The 24,017-nt window shown below is 38.8% G+C and overlaps 1 protein-coding gene and 1 long non-coding RNA gene across 40 annotated transcripts in view; one reads left to right on the top strand and one right to left on the bottom strand.

Annotated features, from left to right (window-relative positions):
* SCEL (sciellin) overlaps positions 1–24,017 on the bottom strand; it is a 168,636-nt gene that overhangs the window by 60,765 nt on the left and 83,854 nt on the right. For 23 of the 39 annotated variants that reach the window (XM_024348289.3, XM_063792236.1, XM_063792239.1 and 20 more), the window contains 5 exons: positions 20,201–20,269; positions 16,356–16,424; positions 15,771–15,809; positions 14,656–14,736; positions 11,924–11,989 (listed from right to left, as the gene is read on the bottom strand). In XM_024348289.3, coding sequence (XP_024204057.3) covers positions 11,924–11,989; positions 14,656–14,736; positions 15,771–15,809; positions 16,356–16,424; positions 20,201–20,269 — 324 coding nt within the window. The remainder of the gene's footprint in view (positions 1–11,923; positions 11,990–14,655; positions 14,737–15,770; positions 15,810–16,355; positions 16,425–20,200; positions 20,270–24,017) is intronic. The other 16 variants (XM_054665411.2, XM_063792234.1, XM_024348296.3 and 13 more) reach the window with 3 other exon arrangements.
* Positions 829–15,131, top strand: LOC129136845 (uncharacterized). The gene is made up of 3 exons (XR_008538838.2): positions 829–1,019; positions 12,202–12,268; positions 13,754–15,131. It is a non-coding gene; the product is annotated as an uncharacterized LOC129136845 (long non-coding RNA).

The raw sequence follows: 24,017 nt of genomic DNA, 5'->3' as shown, positions 1-24,017 counted from the left end.
ATGCGATGTTTAAGCTTGGGTAAGTTGACCCTGGCTCTCCCCTTCACCCATCCCCAGACCCCTCAAGGGTCCTGCAGGATATATGCCACCACACTAGTGGCTATCATGATGAGCTTTCAGGAATAAAAAACGTGGATTTCATAAGAAACATGTGAACACTTGCAGACTGTAGCTCAAAGGCCAAAGCTAAAAGAAATAACACTGTAAAGAAAGCTGTCTATATTACTTCATTTCCATATGCTGCTGCAAATATCACATCTTTCCTCATGGCTTTTTTGCATAACATGCTTGGCTCTGTGACTTCTGTTCGAGTCTGGCTGTGTGAACATGTCTATTACTGCAGTACAAATCTAGGTTGAACACAGAATCATTGTCTCTAATATTTAACTGTGAATTTTGTTTTCACTTTCTATTGTGCTTAGCCAGGGTTTCAAATTGGTCTTTCTGATGTTAAATCCCTTGCTTTTTTCTCTATATCATATTGTAGACAACCAATTCTCTTCCAGGTATTTTCACTGCGAATCTATTAAAAATTGGTTGATCTGAAATATTTCCTTGCTCAAAAAGCACTTACTCCCATTATGCCCCATTCATAATGTTAGGACACACAACAGTATATGAGCCGTAACTGGGCAGTCAAAGACTAGAAAAGATGTAGTCCATGCCTTCAAAGAGCTTGGAGAATGCAAGGCACATGTTCAAAAGAATGGTTACTGTGATGATGCCTCGCTTTCTAGTGGCCAGTCAGTAAACCGTAACCTAGTAATGGAGCTTGCACTGGACTAGAATTCTAGAGATCTACATTCTAGATTCTAGGCTAGCTTTGCCACCAACTTTCTCTTTGACTCTGGAAAAAGCTCTGTTACCCTCCAAAACTCTGCTTATTTGTCTATAAAAGGAGGAGATTGGCTCAGATCTGTGGAAGGTAAACCACTACATGAATGAGGGAGGGTGGCGCTATTGCAGGGAATCCTCAACTCCACAAGTACCTTGACGTTCATGTACTGTGCTTTTCAAAGGTAGGTAGATGCTGTTGTGGTTAATAAAATTTAAATTTAAGTTGGCTCTATAAGAACATGAGTCAACTTTTACTGGTCAGTAGATACAAAGATACACAAATTTAAGTAATGCTTAAGTCATAGCAGCTTTTTGTCCTTAGATGTTTTCTCAAAGACATAAAAATATTTCAACTATTATCAAGTGAACTAAAAAAAACTTAGCATTAATAACGAGTCTACTCAAAATGGATCACACATCTATATGTCAAACATAAAACTACAAACTTTTAGAAGAAATTTTTGTGATCATTAGTTAAGCAAAGAGTTCTTAAACATAATACCAAAAGCATAATTTATTTAACAAAGCTTGATAAATTGGATTTCATTAAATTAAAAAAACACTTTAGCTCTCAAAAGTGCATCGTTAAGAGAATTGAAAAACAAGCCACACACTGGAAAAAATATTTGCTATTCACATATCTGACAAAGGACTTCCAAGCACAATGTATTTTTTAAAACTCTCAAAACTCAGCAATAAGTAAACAAACCAGCAGGAATAAAATGAGCAAATGATTTAAGATACTTGGGCCTGGCAGGATGGTTCACACCTGTAATCCCAGCACTTTCGGAGGCCAAGGCAGGAGGATCATCTGAGGTCAGGAGTTCGAGACCAGCCTGACCAACATGGTGAAACCCCGTCTCTACTAAAAATACAAAAATTCAGCCAGGCATGGTGGCACGCACCTGTAGTCCCAGCTACTCAGGAAGCTGAGGCATGAGAATCACTTGAACCTAGGAGGCAGAGGTTGCAGTGAGCCGAGATCACACCACTGCACTCCAGCCTGGGCAACAGAGTGAGACTCCATTTCAAAAAAATATTTAACAGATACTTCACCAAGGAAGATACACAGATGACAAACAAACACATGCAAACATATGAAAAGGGTGTATATCATGTGTGATTCCATTATATGACATTCTGCACATAGCTAAGAGAGGAGACAGAGAGAAGAGAGGACAAAGATGGGCTGCCAAGTATGAAGACAGTCCCAAGCAAAATGTTGGTCCTTTCACCCCCATCCCCCACTCCCATTGTCCTCTCCCAAACCCTACGCCACAGCATGTCCCTATCACCTATACTTCACTGTACTCAGGCCTCCCTGCCTCCCAGACTTCTTCCTCCAAAGCCATCTTCCACTCCCCTCCACACAATGCAAGCCTCCATTCCCTCAGCATGCTCTAATTCTGCCCAGTTTTAGCAGGAAAGAAACCTCATTGATATAATTGACACTAAGATTTGAATGACCAGAGACAGTCCCTTTAACCTGCCATGCTTCTAATTGAGGTGAAATTTACAATCTCTAGTCGATAGAACTTCCAGCAATACTAGGAGAAATTGTGAAATAATTTTTTAAAAAATCAAATTATTTGGTTTTTATGATTGGAGCAAGGTGACGTTTTTGACAGAGTGCTTGACCCTAGGTATCCTGATTCTCCTAGCTTCTTTCTTTATCCTACTTTTGAACCTAGATCTTCCCTGCTTCCTCATATTTCCAGGAGCCCCCCTGGCAGGGGCGGAGGCAACAGGAGCTCCAAGAGAGGGAGGAGAGGTGGGAATCTGGGTTGGGCAAAGCAGCGATGCTTTGCATTTGTTGTTCAAATGTATGAGTTACTTCAAACTAGTGTTAGGAAATCAGGGACTGTCTAGGTTGTTCCCATAGGACTGAAGAAAAAATAATTCATTGCTAAAGGTTAGGACCTTCATTTACAGATTCCGAATTAGGTTTCTCCTTGTTCTGTTCAAACAACACATTTTAAAAATAATAAACTTAAACTCAGGCTAATATTTTAATTATTTTGAATGTTTAGAATGAGCAATCTAGGCATTCAGGTAAGATTTTTAAATCACTGTATTTTGGTATTTTATTGCGTGTCATAGAATCTTAATTTCTACAAAAGAGATTCCAGTTAATATAAATATTTTTTTGTTGAGATAAAAATAAGATGTATTGCTTTTATTTAGCATGACATCAAACTTTGTAGAGGATTTGGTACCAATAGAGTTAAAAATGTTGCAGCATAATTAGAAAGGTTACATTTTACCATTTATAGTTACAGACAGAAAAATATAACTGTAGTGCAAGGTTGCCATGGCAACTCACTTCTCAATCAGGATATTTTTTTCCTCCTCCAAGTCTACCAATCAGCTAACAGGAAGTGAAATAACCACTGAAGGAGAAGAGGTCGAAACAAATAAGGATGAGAAATTATGTAGAAAATATTTATATGGTAATTTTCCCAGATGTGTTTCTACTACTTTAATTTTATCAGATATTATTTTCTTTTCTATCTTTAAAAATGATTCCAGAAAAAAAGCACATTCATTTCTAGTGGTGGCTTCATTATTGTTCCTAAATGAGAATAATGAATAACATTCATAAATATTCATACTGTCTGTTAAGCAAGTACTTTAGTTTGGCTTCCATGAGGTTCTTAAATGAGCTTTACATGCCATTTAACCACTGAATCTCCAAGTCACCTAAATACACAGTCAGAATCATTTGAATTTACCATAAACAGAATACAAAAATTTAATGGTAGGTTCTGATATCAGAAAGAAATTCAACTTTCCAGAACTGTTATTTCTCTAGTTGCTTGTGATGCACCTGAATATTTCTCCAGATGGCTCCTATTATTCCCTCCATTGGCTCACGTCCGGCAAATGCTACCACTCTTTTAAAAGTCTCAAAAACAAGAAAGTGTTTAAGAACTTGAAAAATGAAGACATCCCCAAGTGATTGCTGACACGCTTTGCATCAGGCTTTCGGGCAGATCATAAAAAAAAAGAAGTGGGAAGAGGGGAACATGGCTCTGACCTTCTAGTAATTTTCTACATTGATGACACTTGCTCTTTCTTTTGTACATATTCCAAATCTACAGCATATGGTCAGAACTCAAATTACATAACAGCACAACATTAATCTTAAAATAGAAACATGATATTCTAAAAGGGTTCTTAGGCTTACCACAAATTATGAGTGGATATCTGCACACAGTGTCTTACGTTAAAAGACATTTTCCCACATAACATCAGATTTGGAATTACTGGATTTCATGCTACCACTAAACACAATTGATAAAGGACAAATTCAGAGAATGTCCCATGGATAGGAAGCCCATAGTTCTATGTACACAAATACACTCACATACACACGCCCATACACACCGTACTCTCTGGCACTGGAACTTCGCTCCTCCTCTCCTTTCTGCCTGGAATGCCTCCATCCACACCTCCCCTTTGCATCTGGCTTACTCTTGCTTGCTGTTTAAGGCTTACCTCTGGCATTGCCTCCTTTGAGCCTATTCTACTCCAGATACAACGTCTACTGCCTCCCTCTCCACACTCCACATATTTTGTGTCTACCTTGACCTTTGTGTTTATCATACTCCCAAGGGCCCTCCCTTGATGAGGGCCAGCCTTCAAGTTTAACAATCCTGGCTCAAAATGACTCCCTGGTAGAAGCTGAGTTTTCTCTCTGTACTCCTTTTTGTACTCCTGGCAGAGCCCAACAATTGTTTTGGAAAAAGAAAGAGACAGAGACAGGGAGAAACACAGAGAGGAAGAGAGAGAGGTGTTACTTAGCACATAGAATACAGCACAACTACAAAAAGACAAATAAGATAACAGGTTGAGGGAAATTCATTGTCTAGTAGATATTAAGAAATATTAAAATCAATCTATCAATCAATATGTACTTATTGACAAACTACAATGGATAAATTAACTTGATGATTCAAAGAGTTATAAGATGATGCCATTTAGTTGATGAGTACACTGCAATAATAAGTGATGTGTCAAAGTAATGCACAATTAATTGCTAAATGAAAATCAAAGATAATAAGCCTTCTGAGTCCAGATGACAAAAGTAACACCTTAGAGTATGAAAGCTTTCGGGAGGAAGTAAAATTCATACCAGACTTCTTGAAGGATGGGTTGGTTTGAGATGGTAGAATCCATCGACCCACACTGCCTTCACCCTACCTACCTCTCATTACACCTTACCTTTACCATGTAACCTTAGCCCCCCCAACACACCTAATGTATAGACATACATCAAAGTTCAACTTTCATTTTCTTCTCATTTAATCTTTTCTCAACAGGTATCTTCACTCTAAAGATACTACATTTTAAATCCTTGGGTTCATTCCCAAACCTAGATCTTTGGAACCTGCCTTTTACCTGAGCACACTCCTTCCTCCCCTGTAGCTGTTTATCTTTACTTGGGAATCACTGCTACAAATATATCCTGCTGGTGTCCCAGACTCTACCTGCTCAAAACAAAGCACAGTGTCAGCTGCTTAAGACCAATTAGGTACTCCCCATTCTGCTCCTATTTCTTCCCACATTGATTAGTGGCATTACTATGCTTAAAATCACCCTGGGCTTAAAAACCTAGCATTGTGTTATTTCTCTCCTTCTCCCAAATCCCACATCCCTTTGGGGACCTGATCTCTGAGTTCCCTGCTAGAAGCTCTTCCTACAACATCAGATCTCCCAGAGAATACTGATGTTCTTCTCATGCCCCCACAGTTGATCTTATGGTATGGTTATTTGTACATTCATATTCTCCAACTTTTGGGGCCATAAAGGACCCAAAGCTCCTGCCACTTTTCAGAGTTCTCTGCTCTGGGACTCCCATCATGATGCTGAGTTACACCAACTAGACATGAAAGCCCTTTCTCTGATCCCTGCTCCCCCAGGAGTCCCTTCCCCCTCCTCCCTTTCTTAGTGGTGGTCTCTTTGCGGTTGCCTTTGGAGGTTCTCATGTGGTGAGTGACTCCCTCAGAAGCAAAACTTGTGAAAGCACCACCCAAATTAGGCTTGTGGTATGCCTCTGCTACCTCATGGTCATATCTTTTTTCTCCATCAGCACCCTAATCCCTGGAACTCGCTGCAATGATGATTGAATAAACACAGTAAGGAATACAAAGAGGTCCATGACAGCTTTGATGTTTTAAGTGTGGGTGTGACTGAATGACTGAATGACTACACAAGAAAAATTTAATTTTAAAAAGTAGCATAGAATGCCTCTCAAAAAGTGAATATGTTGTGTTTTGTTATGATAATAAGATTCTCTAAGGACAGGCTAGCACAGGGAAAAAACAAGGACTAAACTCCCTGGCATAAGTAGTTAACAGGAACTGGGGGTCTGGAGAGTGAAGTTGGAAGAAAGGAGTGAGGGGCTGTTGAGCAATACAGCAGCAGGTTAAGGCCTGCAGAGAAACATCAGCCAACAAGAAATGCCCAATAATAGGGATGGCCAATATTTCATTTTAGGTAGTTTGGTGTGGGCTTCTGCAATATATTGCTACCACTCCCACCATCCCATATCTTTATTAAGACCTTATCCAAGTGGCATTTTGACACATCAAGGAAACTATAGCTGGTTTAGTGTAGAGCTGAGAGAACAGGACAGAAGTAACATAGAAGCGAAATATTGAAGGGAAATCAGATCAAAACCTGGTGATATGGTTTGCCTCTGTGTCCGCACCCAAATCTCACCTCGAATTGTAGTCCCCATGAGCCCCATGTGTCAAGGGCGGGACCAGGTGGAGGTGATTGGATCATGGGGGCAGTTTCCCCCATGCTGTTCTAGTGATAGTGAGTCAGTTCTCAGGAGGTTTGATGGTTTTATAAGTGTCTGGCATCCTCCCCCGCTTGCCTTCACTCCATCCTGCCACCCTGTGAAGAAGGTCCCTGCTTCTCCTTTGCCTTCCTCCATGGTCATAACTTTCCTGAGGCCTCCTCAGCAAGGTGGAACTGTGAGTCAATTAAATCTCTTTCCTTTATGAATTACCCAGTGTCAGGTATTTCTTCATAGCAGTGTGGCAACAGAGTAATACACATGGCCATGCCCTTTCTCACCAGTTCTAGTCAAGAGAGTATTGGAAGTTCTGGCCAGGGTAATCAGGTAAGAAAAAGAAACAAAGCATATTCGAATAGAAAGAGAGGAAGTCAAATTGTTTTTGTTTGCAGATGACATGATCCTATATCTAGAAAACCCCATCGTCTCAGCCCAAAAGCTTCTTAGGCTGATAAGCAACTTCAACAAAGTCTCAGGATACAAAATCAATGTGCGAAAATTGCTAGCATTCCTATACACCAGCAACAGGCAAGCAGAAAGCCAGTCATGAATGAACTCCCATTCACAATTGCTATAAAGAGAATAAAATACCTAGGAATACAGCTAACAAGGGAAGTGAAGGACCTCTTCAAGGAGAACTACAAACCACTGCTCAAAGAAATCAGAGAGGACACAAAAAATTGGAAAAACATTCCATGTTCATGAATAGGAAGACTCGATATTGTGAAAATGGCCATACTGCCCAAAGTAATTTAGAAAGTCAATGCTATTCCCATTAAACTACCATTATAGGAGAATGAGATGGGGGACCAGGTTAGGATGAAGAAGTATGGATTTCATTTTGAACACATTGAGTTTCTGGTGTCTTTGAGACAATGGGCAGTGGGCTACCCAAAGGCAACTCAGAGAAGAGATCTGGAGTGGATATAAATGAAGAAGTGGCGAGCACACAAATGGCCAGTGAAACCCTGGATCTGGATGCTGCTGTTGAAAGGCAGAGCACAGAACAAGAGGAGAAGAGAAGAGAGACTTGGAGCCTTTAGGAGCATCAATATTTAATGGCTTGGTAGAAAATGATGAGGAAGCTGAGGAGACTAAGTAAGGAGGGCTGAGAAATCGAAAAAGAAAGAAAATCCAGCAGAGTGTGTTGGGGGAGTGTGCTGGTTCTCGAAACACAATAAGAGAGATTTCATAAGGGCATAAAGAGTCAGTGGTGCCCTTTGAAGGGTCACAAGGTCATACAGACTGATATAAGCAAGGTCATCAGTGACTTAGGGAGAGCTGTTTCCATGAACTAATGGTGATAGGAAGCAGAAAATGGAGATGAAAAGCATCATCAACTCTTCCGAGAATGTTGGCTGAGATGGAAAGAGAGGAAGGGTGTCAGCTGAGTAGGTTTGTAAGATTAGGCTATCAAATTCTTAGGAACTACATTTTTTAAGATGAAAGAGGTTTGAACATGGAAAATGGGGAAACCAGTGAAGCAGGAATTTGATCAGAGGTAGGAGGAGAGACAGAGGAATGTGATGAGGAACAACAGTTATAAAGCTAAAATTCTGATTCAGTCTTGATTAAAATGAAAAGAAAACATGTTCTGACAAGAAGACTTCAAAGGATAATCTGCTTGGCATATCTTGATAATTCAAAACACTGTATTGGTTATTTCCATTCTTAGCAAGAGAAGAAAGAAGACAGAAAACATCAATATCCCAATGGTTGAAATCACAATGACCAAGAAGCAAGCTTAGAAATAAGCTAGAAGGGCCAAAGGTTTTATTTAAATTAAAAACTTTACATGCCATGTCTTGCTGTTATGAATTACAGATTCTCTCGTGAACATTTACAAAAATAGGACAAGAGGCTTTCAAAGATATTCAAGTCTTAACTCCAAAATTTTGTTTGATCACCCAGGTCTGAACTCTCTTATTGCATAACTAATGTATATCATACATAAAATGACACTTCTCAGGAAATTTCATTTTTTCTTTAGCTATCAAATATGATAATTTTAAAAAACTCTATTTTCTCATTTCAGCTCTAGTTAACCTCACCAGCCTTGTGTTAATTATAAACATATAATTACATGTAAGTATAGATATAGATGTAGATGTAGGAATAGATACATTAATTATAAAGATAGACTAACATAGTCATAGGCATAGATATACATTTAAACAAAGGTATGATATTATGAGCTCTTCTGTTGATAAAAAAAAAAAGTTTAAGTCCCTTTGGGTGTGGTTTACATTGGGCTTGTAATAGATTTTAATCAAAACACAATACCACACAAGTTTTTAATCTGAACTTGATTTCTTCCATAGTATATAAATTAAGAAAGGGACAAATGAGAGATGGGATAAGCCATGGTGTTAAGGGCTACAGAGAGGTCAAGGGAGGAAATCCCAGGAAAGGACTCATTCCTGGATGACAGGGAAGTTTGATGGTCTTTTCAAGTGTGCTGCACAGAAAAAGATGTATGAGAGAAAATGAAATTTCAGGGAAAGATTAGGTGGTGAAAAAGTAAAAGCTTGCAAAATTAAGAACAGAAAATGTGAGGGTGTCAGTCTTACGGGAAAATTCTTTTGGAGAAGATAGGAGGGGAGAGAAGGGGGAGAGATGAATACCAGTGTATTACTGAAAGATAAAGGGAAATGTTTAACATTGAGCTATTAGCTAGTGTTATCAGTCGTAGTCCCCCATTTTTATCTGTTTTTGACCTATTTCCATTTTCTTTGGGCTCCTCTGGGAACAAAGATATCTTTGTGAAGCCTTTACTCCCTTTCATCATTTAATAATTGCTTCTACTTTCCAGAATTTACTAAAAAGGCTGTTTCTCAGCCCTGGGAATGTACTGGTATTAAAGGTGAGAAACAGAAGCTATACTTTGAGCTCTTCCAAAGAAAATCACTTCAAAAATCAAAGGCATTGCTATATTGTTATTATTCTCTCCTTCCCCTGAAGGCTTGGCTTGACATTATTTTCAATGCTCAAAGAGAAGCCTTTTCGTTTAGCCATTATATTAATAATCTGTGACTCTAAAAAAGGAATGGATATATAAACTGATCAACCTAGCCTAATAATCTCCTCTTTCCCTTAGTTTCGGAGCTATGGATCTGAGCCAAGAATCAGAAATAGGAACATTGTAACTCATTTCATCTTCTATGTAAATCACATCCAGCAATGCATAAATTGTGAGGGAGGGCATAGAGCCAAGTCCCATCAGCTCTGTGCAAACCGATCCACAACCTCAACAGGCATTGATAGCATGAGATGTTAATTCATGAATAATCCTTCCATGTTTTACACTGTTATATAACCAGTTGCTTTTTATAATGATATTGGAATAATGAACAATTGGAATGATGAGTTGAGGACAAAAATATGAAGTTATTTTTTAAATAAGTAATAAATATATCTAAGAAAAGTACCAGTTATTCTCTATCAAGACAAAATTGAATGGATCTTAACAATACTCAGAAAAAATAATAACTAGTTAACTCCTAGTCAACATCTTCCCCACTTAGATAGCTCCTTATATCAAAGGTATCACCCATAGCGAAGTATCTAATAACAGCCTGAGGGGAAAGGATGTTTTAAACTCCAAATGTAATTCATACATGGCAGTTCATGTAATTGGAAGTCATCTGTAGATGAGCAGGTTCTAAAATAAAACATTGTAGCAGTAGGTAAATGTGATTCCAAGTTGTGACTGCTCAACATGTTCAGTCATTTGATTTAGTTATAGATAGGTAGACAGACAAGCAGACAGAGATAGATTAGATAGATAGATAGATAGATAGATAGATAGATAGATAGATAGATAGATGTAATGACAGGTATAAAAAAAGCAACTTGAGCTCTTTGTGTCTATTGACCAACTACAGTTTATTTACATCCTTATAGAGCCCACTCAAATTATTGCAAAATACATGTATTTTTAAATATATCCATTACTTGGAAATGAAAGAGACATTAGAAGTCTGCACAGTAGATGAAAATTCTATAAAATAAACCAATCTAATATGAAATAAGCACAGAGTTTAAAAATATTTTCTTTTCCAATAGTCAGAATTAGAAAAACTGATCCCATTGAAACATGAAAATATTCTAGAGGTTGAAACATAAAAACATCTTTGGATACCTGAAAAGTAAACTAAATAGGAGACCTGTTTTTGTTTCTGAGTTAGTGATGATATTGATTATACAGCATGATTCTTTAAAGACCAGAGTGTAGGCTCCATGTTTTGTTCACTGATATATCCCAAGATCCTAGAATAATATCTGGCACACAGCAGTGTTTATTAAATATTTATTACATTGAATTGTTGCTGGCATTCCTAGCATGGAAATTGTAGAATAAGGTGTCCTCCACCTGATCTATCATTTAGTTATAACTATTACTCTCAACAAAAAATAAAATTAGAAAATACTCATTTGTCACTTAACGTTTATGAACAACTTGCCACACATATCCTCATCCAGTTCTCCAGGTTCTGCACAGCCTGGAGGCAGCTGGGCATCAAGAGCCCACATTGGAACCCCTGTCTGATGCCTGACTCTGTTCTCTCCCACTGTCACTGTTAAGGGTTAAGTTGTGTCCCCTCTGCCCCCAAAATTCACATGTTGAAATCCTAATCCACAATTCCTCAGAATGTGACCTTGCTTAGAAATAGGGTCATTGCAGATGTAATTAGTTCAGTTAGGATAAGGTCATACTGTAGTAGGACAGACATGATTAGTTGCTTTATAACAAAGGAAAATTTGGACTCAGACATGCACACAGGGAGAAGATCATGTGAAGATGAAGGCAGCGATCAGGTCAATGCTTGTACCAACTGGGCAATGTCAATGATTACCAGGAAACCACCAGAAGTTAGGGGAGCCCTAACAGTCCTCAGAAGGAACCAACCCTGCTGAACCCTTGATTTTGGACTTCTGGCCTCTAAAACCATGAGACAATAAATTCCTGTTGTTTAAGCCACCCAGTGGCACTTCGTGGCAGTTTGTGGCACCCAGTTTGTGGCACTCATTTATTTTGGCTCTAAGCAACCCTAGCAATCTAATACAGCCACCTACTCATTCCTAGCAGTTTGTCAGATGTCCTACCAGCGTACTTGATAGCCCTGACCTTACTCCCACTGGACACTCTCCTGTACAGAGCTGAGAGTTCACGAGATTGCCTCCAATTTATCCCAAAACATCCACAATTATATGTTGTCAATGTCTGACATGTTCTTCCATCTAATGGCACAGCAATTACGCCTGACACCTTTCCCTTACCGTCTCCTGGTTCCTGTGCTTGAAGAGGCATTGTAACCTGGAGGGGGCGGTGGAAACCAGGACTGCCTGTTAAGAAATGACACGGTAATAAACATGGTGATTGAAAGGCTGATCCCACCCACATGTCTGAAAATAATTTGACAGTTAAAAAGACAATGAGATTATACCAAACCTTGGAAGTAAAATGAACACTATTTCATAAATGAAGTAGGAAGTAACTGTCCTATATTCTAGGCTATCTGTTCCTCCAAGTAAACCTCTTTTCTCATTTCCTTTAGCACTAAGTAACGTGGACATCTCTTTTAAAAAGAAATCTAAAGCAAATCTAGAAAATAATGACAATTGGTAAGTCTAGATAGTAAATTCATATATGTTTATTAAGTTATTCTCCTATTCTCCCTATTTTTCTGCATGTCTGAACTATTTCACAACAGAAATAACAATCTTATACTCTACTCAATATATATATGTTTTATTTTTATTTTTATTTTTGAGACGGAGTTTCGCTCTTGTTGCCCAGGCCGGAGTGCAAAGGCACGATCTCCGCTCACCACAACCTCCGCCTCCCGGGTTCAAGCAGTTCTCCCGCCTCAGCCTCCTGAGTAGCTGGGATTACAGGCATGCACCACCACGCCCAGCTAATTTTGTAATTTTTAGTAGAGATGGGGTTTCTCCATGTTGGTCAGGCTGGTCTCGAACCCCCGACCTCAGGTGATCCACCTGCCTCGGCCTCCGAAAGTGCTGGGACTATAGGCATGAGCCACTGCGCCCAGCTTCAAAATATAATTTTTTTTTTTTTTTTGAGATGTAGTCTCGCTGTCTCCCAGGCTGGAGCGCAGTGGCACGATCTCGGCTCACTGCAAGCTCTGCCCTCCGCGATTCTGCTGCCTCAGCCTCCGAGTTGCTGGGACGAGGTTTCACCGTGTTAGCCAGGATGGTCTCGATCTCCTGACCTCGTGATCCACCCGCCTCGGCCTCCCAAAGTGCTGGGATTACAGGCGTGAGCCACCGCGCCCGGCCTCAAAATACAATTTTTAAAAAACTATGAGCTAGGCGCAGGGCCTCACACCTGTAATCCCAGCACTTTGGGAGGCCGGGGCGGGTGGATCACGAGGTCAGGAGCTCAAGACCAGCCTGGCAAAAATGGTGAAACCCCATCTCTACTAAAAATACAAAAATTAGCTGGTCGTGGTGGCATGTGCCTGTACTCCCAACTACTCGGGAGGCTGAGGCAAATAATTGGTTAAACCCGGGAGGCAGAGGTTGCAGTGAGCCGAAACTGCACCACTGCACACTCCAAAAAAAAAAAAAAAAAAAGAAAGAAAAAAGAAAAGAAAAGAAACTGATAGAAAACTCTGACAAGTAAAAATATTGAAAGCGTAAGTGAATATTATAGCAGCACTAGCTTCAGTTCTAACCTCAATTAGAAAGCTGTCCTCACATCACTAGGTCATAATTTTAGTTGGTAGCAATTGCTAAGCAGAAAGATCAAGATATGGATGAAAACTGAAGATATTCAGATGAGAATGATATGCACTACAGAAGAAAAGGCAGACAGGAAAGCTGGATTTAAATTGTTTAAGTAGGTCTATTCTCTGAGCCGCTGCAGAACTGAACTAAGACAAGGAATGAGTCAATCAAGGCAGATTCCAGCTCAATGTAAGGAATAGATACTACCCAGGAGAGCAAGTCAAAGATGTGTCCCAAAATAGTGAGAGTCTTATTGATGGCTTCAGTGGCCCTGAATTATGCCCAAAATGTCGCAGGAAAGATTCTTGCACTAGATAGGAGATGGAACTGACTGACCTAAAATTTCTCTTTCAAACTTAGGAATCTGTTTTTACTAGGCAAAGGGTCAAGGGACATGAAATTTGGGTTCAATGGAAAGATGAATCACATTTTCTAAGACTTTGCATCTACAGCCAGAATTTTGTTGAAGGAAAAAACAGAATCAGTCATTTTTCTCCAGCAGCACCATGGCAAAGTCAGCCAGTCCATCAACAAACATTGAGCACCTACCCTGTACAGAGCATGGACCCAGGTACAGACAGGGAAATTGAGAAAATTTAAAAGCACTAATGTTTGTAAATGCTTGTTTTCCATTTGCATCACAATTCATAGCCCTGGGGTTTTTTCAACATGCAAACATCTCTTTCACCATCATGTTCTGTCTCATGAAGAATATTTGGTCACCATTGGTCCAACTACTCCTCTGTACCTGCTAATTACATAGGACTCAGCACCAGCAGAATGTGGGAGACCATGCAGAGGAGGTCGGTGGAGGAGGCAAGAATCAAACAAATACAGATGGATGTCTCCAGAAAGGGTCTTTGACTCTGCATTTGGAAGCAAGGCCAGCCCAATCCACAGAGCAGAGGCGGCATCTCCAGATACAGGCCGGTTTCAGGAGCATGGCAGCATGTGGCCCTACATTCATCATTATTTTAGGTTAAGGCATTCCCAGCAGCAGGACTCCATGAAACATGCTACCTCAAGTAGTCTGCCATTTAACATGCGAGCTCTATCATCTAAAACATTTCCTAGAAATTCAAGGCCCTACAGGAATTGAAAACTAGACTCTATATTTGAGAAAGAGATTGCTGGGGGAAAGAGCTGAAGTTTGGGAACAGCAGAATGTAGATGCTGGATCCCCACAAAAAAGAGGAGGAAGCTTTCTAATGCAGTCTTTCATAGTGTATCAGCAAGAAGTAGACACAGTGAGTTCATCCTACCTCTTCTTCTTTACAGGAGTAGTAGCAGAAGTGGATGCTATGGTGTTGAAGGTGTTGGCATTCAATGAACCGCCAGGTTGCCTGTTTAATGACAAGAACAACAATTAATCACACTCTCAAACTTTTTCATTTCAGCCTACCTTTGAAAAGTCTTAAATTCTACTCATATTCCTGCCTGCTCTCTGTTCATAAAATGTTTCACTTGGGGATGGAAAAACAGCCAAAAATCTTCTTCCTTAGTTGACATATTTTAGAAGTTGTCAGGTTCTCATAGAACTAGCTAAAACTAAAGGAACAGAATAAAGAAGTGATTCATAAAATGACATTAACTGTCAGAAATTCAGACAAATCAATTCTGGTGTGCTACAGATTCACATTTCTTTTATTCCTGTGATTATATTGTGAGTAACTAATTATGTTGCGGTTTTTTTGCATTAGAAGCATTATTGCTTAATAAAAAATTTTAAATCATACCATCTTAAGTCTCTATCTGGCATTTATTCATATATGCAGAGCCTCAAAAATGGAAGTGACCCAGGCCCATTTCAAGCACTGAGAGGTGTGATCCAGTGTATAAATTACTTTATACATAAATAGGAATTCAAAAATAAAGTAAGTTTATAAATCTGTCTGATTTGGGCTGCTTATAACCATCAGTAGTACATGCCAGGGAAAATGTGTTACATTTAAATAGATTTTTAGCTCACCCCATGTTTTCCCAGTTCAATTTTCTCTGAAGGAGGAGGCATAGATGTGAAGGGTGGGTGGGGAAGGAAGTGAGGTGTGGAGGAAGGGTTAATTATTGTGAGAGTAGAGGGAAGAAAAGTCCTGTAGGGGAAAAAATAAAGAGTCTAGATTTTAATAAAGAAGAAAGAAAGGATGATCTAAGCTTTGGTGTTTGGTTAGAGTAATGATTGGCAATCTTTTTTTCTGCAAAAGTCCAGATAGTCACATTTGAACCTTTACAGACCATTTTGGTATTGTCTTCTACTACTCAACTCTGCCAGAGCAACAGGGGCATGGCTGTATTCCAATAAAATTGGCCTGAGGTGGTTTTCCCTGGTTTTTCTTGAACACATAAAAAGAAATGTACTACAATTAGAAAGAATACATACAACTTTGTTACTTCCAGTGATCTAAACATGGACATGCTCCTGGTAAGAGAGAAAGAAAGCAAAGTTTGAACAATGAAGAATGAACATTTGCTTCTATTTGGAATTATTCCTGAATTTAGAGTTTTAAAAGTTAGACATTGGTGAGAGAAAGAAATAGAAAGCATCATATTTTAGTAAATTTCATAAGATGATTTCATGATTTTGTCTCTTGTACTAGATTCCAAAGAATTTTTTTTCTTCTGAAAATTTAGTATCTTTTAAGCCCAATATTTTTATTTGTTGGGTTCAGTAATTTTCCTTAACAATAATAATGTAAAATTTGCATTTGCACCTATTTCATAATTTTGCCACCAGGACAACTTAAACAGAAACATAAATGTGGTAAGAATGGTGATTTGGAGCTACAAGTGCTCTTGATTCTTAAGTTAAACAACAAGGTTTTATTCTAGCCATGCACAGGAGTAATGATAGAGACTAAGAATTTACAGAAAGATATCAAGTAGGATTGAAGAATTGCAAGTAGATAGGTAACACTTAGAAAAATATTATACTTGAACCTTTCCCATAGTTAGTAGATACTGGTACCTATTGGTTAGTTGGTTATCCAAGGTATTGGCCTTATATGTTTTAGCAGCATCATTTCTGTCTGAGATCCTTTATAAAGAAACAAGACAAAAGTCTGGATAAATATTTAAATTATCAAACTCCTTTCAGACCATTTTCATGCTAGAATAGCTTAACAACATAGCCTTTCTCTAGTAAAGAGAACTATTTTTCAAGTGTTACATTTTAGAAAATTTTTAAATAAAAAGAAACCACTTATGACAAAATCTACTTATGAGGTTGTTTTAATATAGTTTGAAATTTTATTTTATTTTTTGAGACGGAGTCTTGCTCTGTTGCCCAGGCTGGAGTGCAGTAGTGTGATCTCAGCTCACTGCAACCTCCACCCGCAGGGTTCAAGCTATTCTACTGCCTCAGCCTCCTGAGTAGCTGGAACTACAGGCACGCACCCCTACGCCCAGTTAATTGTTGTATTTTTAGTAGAGAAGAGGTTTCACCACGTTGGCCACACTGGTCTCGAACTCCTAACCTCAGGTAACCCATCCGCCTCCACCTCCTAAAGTGCTGAGATTACACGTGTGAGCCAAGGCACCCAGCCTGAAATTTTAAGTGTTATGCCTTTTGCCTGTTTGTCTTTCTGACTCATTGAGCATTTAACTCTATTTTCATTTTCATTATTTTCTAATGATATATCTTGTCAATGTCAGTACTTCCTATGTCAGTAAAAGGCATCAATGAAATACTTGGTTTTTTTTTTTTAAGGTTTGTGGCATAAACAATATTATGTGTTTGCGAAACACATTTTCTTTTCTTTCTGAGCAATCAGGGAGACCACATTTTCCAACCTTCATTGCACTTAAGTTGGGGCCATGTGATTGAGCTCTAGACTAAAGAGTGTGGGCAGATATGTTATCTGCCACTTCCAGACCCATTGTAAAACCTCCTGGTGATCTTCCTTGTTATTTATTCCCCCTTCTACTATGGCTTTGGTATGCATAGCAGCATAAATATGGCAGCATTAAAATGTAGAAAGAACTTAGGTCCCTGAGTCACTTCATGGACTCCAGCAAATCACATTGGACTCTGATGTGTCAAGCAGTACCTTACAGTGTGTTAAACCATCTAGATTTGGAAGAGAGGAAGCAGATTTGTTAAAAAGTTACTCTACCTTGACAAATTAGTTTACTTTGACTAATACATGTAATGAGTCCAAATGATCATTAGAGATTTTAATCATTCTAATCTCATAGATCTAGAAAAGGTGTGTTCATCTGCTTCTTGAGTCAGAAAGCACAAATAAGGAAGGTTATCATTATATGCCAATGGTGGGATCTCATAACTTCGGCCTCTGCTCCTTCTTTCCTTGTCTCATACCTACTACTTCTTGCTGGTCATTTGATATGTTTTTTCTACTCTCCAGAACATCTCTACAAGGTAGGTATAATGATTTTCATTTTATAGATAAATAAATGGAGTCTCAGAGTTATTGCGTGGCTTTCTCTTGGTAACACAAGTAGAAAGTAGTCTATCTCCCAAATCGTTCACTGGGATCCAATGTCATATATTCGATTCTGTAGTATGATTGTTCCCAAAACTCATATATTAGGTTAACAGACCTTCCTTTACTCTTTAGTCACCTCTCATAGTCTCTATCATGCTACCAGGGGAATAAGTCTATCAATGGTAATGGAGAGAACTCTAAACCACCATTCCAATATGTATGTTGATTTCTTATTGCTGTGGGAGATTAATTTTGTACTTATCCTGGAAATTAAATTTCTGTCAACTTGTGATATAAAATAGGTTGTTTTAATAAAAATCGGTCTTGGAGACTTGAAATACCAAACAATGTAATTAGCAACATGATCAGAAAAGCCGAAGGAGAAGTTATACTTTCACAATGGAGCACTAGAGGGCCTCCTAACCTAGGTTTTCCAAATTAGTTATAACCCACTGTCTCTGGATGCTACATACACATTTATTTATGTTTCTTTTGCACACCTCACATTTTACACACATAAGCATATTTTAAAGGGAACTTCTCAAACGTAAACTCAGTACTTTTCTCATATTCATTTAAAAAAGTGCATCATTATTAAAATGCAAATGCACACATACCAGATATATTTGATCATCTTCCTCCTAAAATTATTTCAAGTCTTACATTTTGGAGTGGTCTGTATTACAGAAGTTCGGCTCCTGCTAACAGGACTTGCCTTTCTTTACTAACCCCTGTGTTCTCTTCCTCAAATCTATTTCCACATTTAGTGCCTTGGGAATGAGCTGCCAGGATACTTTGCCCAAACATACCACTAAAGGGTGTAAATAGATCATGTAATCTCTGGGCCTGCTTTTGAGGGTATAAAATGAAGGGCTTGAGCTATATTGGTGGTTCTGAATCTCAGCTGCACATAAGAATTACTCTATAAGCTTGAAAAAAAATGCTTGAGTTCCACCTCAGGCTAATTAAATCAGAATTTGGGGAGTGAGGGGTAGTAGGACCAAGGCATCAATAAAGTTTAAGAGCCCTCTCAGTGGTTCTAATTTATAGCTAAGGCTGAGAATGACCTAACTACATTGCCTGTGAGGTCTAGTCTATTTCCCGCATTCCTAGGCTGTATCTCGGCTGGCCTGACATAAACATTCAGATGCACAGCCTACAAAAGCTTAGGTTTTCCACCTTACTTGAGGCTCAATTATCTCACTTTAAAATTCATTCCTAGAAATAGGGTTTCTTTCTTCAATTAACCATCTGCAAGACCAGGATGAATGGACAGAGGTATTTTATATACCTCTTCTCTATGCACCGCTGTGGAGATGAGATCTTGTACATATACTACAAACTCATTTTTGACAAGGATGATAATTTTTAAAAGAGAAAGACCAACTCTTTAGGATACCAGCATTGATTGTCCTCTATTAGGGTGACTGACTTGAAAGCCTAGGAATAATGCAGAAGGTATATACATTTGCTACATTAATCAACACTGGCATAGTCTGAGTTTAGAATCTATTGGATGCTGTAAGTTACCATGTATTTGCTTAAAACCCAGTAGGTGCCATTTTTGCCTGCAATTGCAGCACATCTTTAGCTGCAGGGAGTAAACTCAACTAGCACTGGCTTTGGGTACTTATGGTGCCTATTTAATAGGAGTCCAAAAGACTCCTATTAAAGATGCTAACTTTGTCCTTTACTTATGCTTACTAAGCGCCTCTACCAAATCTAAACTACAAATTTGATTTGTGGCATTTGTACTTCAACCTGAATAGAAGTTGCCCTATTTTCCCTGTAGAGATGAGCCCTTTCCCTCCATGTAAGAAGGAACTAACAGGAGGCACACACGTTGGACTCATTCTATCAGCCCTATGGAGACTCCAGTGTCAAAAGAGTATTTTCACTTTCTAAAGAGAAAGTAAAGAGCTAACGTCTCTGTCCTGGAGTGGATTGAAACTATTGTATTATTAAAATTTACAGTCTCTCCATAAAGCAGTTGCATGGACTAACGTTTTTCCACCATCAGTGTGGAAGAACCAAATGTTGGAACAAGGATTATACATATTCGCAAAAAAAAAACCTATATTGAACTAACAGATTCTGCACAGTACCCACCCTAGCTGTACTCAAATCAGTGTCTCTAAGAATATTTCATATCAATCTACTATTAACAAGATTTTGGAAATGCATCTAGCCAAGATTTAGTGAGATCTGAAGAAGATAATTCAATTCTTAGAGCCCTCCATCCCTGGGAATAAAATATCAGTGATTCAAACCTTATTTTGGTAAACTTTTAAATACTTCATAACTTTATTAGAAAAGGAATTTAATATGTTATGCATTCCATTTATATGGTTCAAAAGCCCCTTACCTGTCCAAAGTGTCATCAGAACTGTACCGACTAATTGTAGCTTTTGGCACATCTCTCTCATTTACTTTCCTGTAGCAAACATAATTACCAAAAAAAAAAAAATCAAATCAATTACAAAAAAATAAGTTTATAAAACCTATCATACATATGGCAATATTTTGACCTATTTCAGTAGGAAATATACATGTTACCAAGGAAAGATAGATTTCTAATGCCCAAATCTTCCAACTTGGATAGAATAAATTATGGAAAATCCAATATCCTATGCTAATAAAAGATTCTTCTCTGGCTTCTATTATTTCTGACAACAATGTAACATATTCAAATTAGGGATAAGGATACGTAAATCATACAACACAACAAACAACACAACACTCAAAATGTTTAATAACTAATATGTACTCTTGTCAATGTTGTTTATTTCTACATAATAGGAACTCAATCTTTTATACTCAACTATATTTTGTTTGCAGAGTTTTAGCAGTGCCATAAACCAGCACCATGGACTAAATCCATAAATGCTTTGTTTAATATTCAGCACCGTGGACAGGGTGGAAAGAAGGGAAGTTACAGGCAGAAGGAGGGGAAAGACAGGAAAGAAAGGAAAGGAAAGGAAGGAAACAGGAAAAGCTGGGGAAAATGAAAAGGAGAAAGTGGGAAGTGAGAGAAAGGAAGGATAGAAGGAAAAGAGGAAGAGAGAAGAGTGATAGGAAGAAGAAGAGGAGAGACAAGGGCAAAGAGAGGAGAGCAAGACAGATGAGCAAAAATGGGGGGGAATTTAGAAAATAACAGAAAAGAGGATAGAAGACTCAGTAGAAGGAATCGTGATCATGGAAGCAAAGGAAAGATCCTGATCAGATTGATCAAACATTTAAAAAAGCCTGTTTAATGTGTCATATAACCCTATGATATAAAGCAAGCAAGCTCTTTGGAGAATTCCCCATTATTTATTGTGTTTGTATTTCTAAGTATCATTTAAAGCCATCATATCCAAAGTATTGCATTAGAATAAGTACTAAGACTAGATACTAAAGATTGAATTTTAAAGTTGATGTGGCATATTTTCATTAAGCAACTACTTGGATGTACTCAATATAAAAAGGGCTAGGAATAGTGCAAAAAGCATATTTGCTATATTAGTAGTGGAGAAAGTAATATTTGCTGTATTAATCAACACTGTTGTACTGATAAATATAAGGAAGTCTAGAATAAAATAACTATAGCTGCTATCTACACAGAGCAAGACGGATAAATCAGGTATATACATCCAAAGACAGAAAGTAGTGAGTGCCATAAAAGAGGTTTGGGTAAGGTGTAAGGAAGTTCTAAGCTGAGAAAGCTGATTTCTAGGTATACAAACCAGAGAAGGCTTTATGGAATGAAGTGCAGTTTGAGCTGGGCCTTGGAGGGGAAATAGATGTGAACATTTTCGAATAGAGGTAGAGGGAACAGCATCAGTTAAGGCAAGAAAAAGAGTGAAGAAAAATGCCAAATACAACTCCTCCAATGTTTAATACAACCCCAGAGTGAAATCATGGTGTGGTTCACCATCGTGTGTAAATGTGTAAATGCAAGCAGGTGCTGGAGGGCCATCTGACCCCTTGCAGAAAACAGCCCCTCCCCAGACACCATCACTATGTCTCTAGGTGGCCGTTGTCTTCCTACTGCTTATCACAATAAGACATGTTTCAACATGTTATTTTCATTCTCTCCCCTCCCTCACTTTCAACTAGGATGCAAGGTCTGTGGAAGCAGGGACTTTGCTTTGTTTGCAGCTCTTAACACAGCTACTGATGCACAGGAGGCCTCCTACAGGTGCTATTTGGCTGTCATCCTTATTTGACATGTTTAAATGATCTACCAGAACATGTACATGGTCAAACTTTCCAATTGTGGATAATACGAAGGTATTATCTAAGGTGATGACAGTGTATTATTTATTTTCCTTTATTTTCAGACCCCACTCATGCCAGCTCTCTGCACACATTGTCATCTCTGCTGGAAGTGCTTCTTTCCTTGCTCCATGCCCACCAGCCAGCCTTGCCCATTTGGGAAATTTTTCCTCATAATCCTTCAAGCATCATCGCCAACACCAAAGACCACCTCCTTGTTGAGATCTCTGATTATTTAGGCAGAGTTAGTCTCCCCTCTTTTCTATTCCCATAGTGCACTCACACACCTCTACTACAGCACTTTCCGTGACAAACTTGAGTATTTTCATTTGTGGATATTTTCAGGTCAAAGATTATGTTCTATGCATCTTTGTATTCCTGGCACCTCGCACAATGCTGGCACATAGCAGTGCTCCAAAGTGGCTGTTGAGTGGGCATCAAGGTAAAGACATCCTCTGCAGAGCAGAAAAATGACAAGTGACACCCTCTGAACAAGTACCAGGAGAAAAATAATCTGCCCTACTCTTTTAGGGAGATTGATTCTGTGATGTTAGTTATAGGTCAAGAGGGAAATGTCTAGGGCTTACAGATTTTTGTTCCTTAAAAGACTGATATTCTACTTTAGCCACAATGTTGGCCTCCATGAGGAAGGGTTCAGGAAACCAATACAATTTAAAATATGAAATAAGCATGAAAGGCATTAAGCTCTTGTTAACCTAAAACACATTGTATGTACATTAAGAATATGAAGTGTATTTCACACTTAAAAAACACAAGCATTTCTGTTCTTAAACGTTCCAGAGAAAGGTGAGTAACATAGAGGTGGCTGGACTCAAATGGTGAGCCTCTCCTTTGTTGGTGGAATCAGAGCCGGCTGAGAACCAGGCTGTGATCTTCAAAACCACAAAGACTAAGGACAGGGCCTCGGCAGAGAGTCTGCCAGATCACAGAACAGTAAATCAGATGAACTAAAGCTGGCATCAGGAAAATGAAATGGCAACTCTGTGTAGAGGGTTATAAGCTCAGCACCCTTAAAACAGGTCACAATTATGAAAAAGTTTAAAAGGGTTGACAGAAATTCATAAACAAAAGTTTCCAAAATAGACGTGTCCCAAGTGTCTGCTTAACTTTTTAAGATCCACGCCATAGAAGACATTCACACTCCCTTTCTAATTACATTTTAATGACAAACAGACACAAGCTACTAGACCAGATAAAACTTGTGTCTGATAAATAATTAGGTTCTTCTGATGGATGTGGTTGTTTGTATGGATGTGAGTACAACTGTGTTTTGGTAAGAATATTCTCTATTTTTATCAAAATGAGATTATTTATATCATTGTGATTACTGTTTGTCTTAATTTTTCTACTAATTTGCTTTCATCAGTCTATTTGCCACTGAGGATCAGTTCATGTTTTCCCACTAGCCCAGGAGTTTCCAAAAAGAAAGGTACTGTCCCATAAAGCAAGTGAACTCTGTAGTTGTTATTTCTGTATTTTAGACTTCCTTTCCCTAAGGTTCAGAGATATGTAATCTGGTCATGTTGCTGTTGTTGTTTGTTTGTTTGTTTGAGGAACAGGGTCTTTTTCCGTCACCCAGGCTGGAGTACAACGGAGCATCACTGCCCACTCCAGCCTCAATGTCCCAAGGTCAGGCAATTCTTCCACCTCAGCCCCTGGAGTAGCTGGGACGACAGGTGCGCACCATCACACCTAGCTAATTAATTTTTTTTTTTTTTTAGAGACAGGGTCTGGCCATGTTGCCCAGGCTGGTCTCTAACTCCTAGGCTCAAGAGATCCTCCCAACTTGGCCTCCCAAAGTGTTGGGATTACAGGTATGAGCCATGGCACCCGGCCTGATATGATCGTGTTTCTATGAGAGTCCTTTCCCTGCCTGTCAGGAGGATCACCTCAGTGGGATGCAC

This window comes from Pan troglodytes, chromosome 14 (genome assembly GCF_028858775.2).
Source record: "Pan troglodytes isolate AG18354 chromosome 14, NHGRI_mPanTro3-v2.0_pri, whole genome shotgun sequence".
Taxonomy (NCBI): Eukaryota; Metazoa; Chordata; class Mammalia; order Primates; family Hominidae; genus Pan; species Pan troglodytes.
The sequence above is the reverse complement of the archived record's forward strand: the minus strand, read 5'-3'. Positions and strand labels throughout refer to the sequence as shown.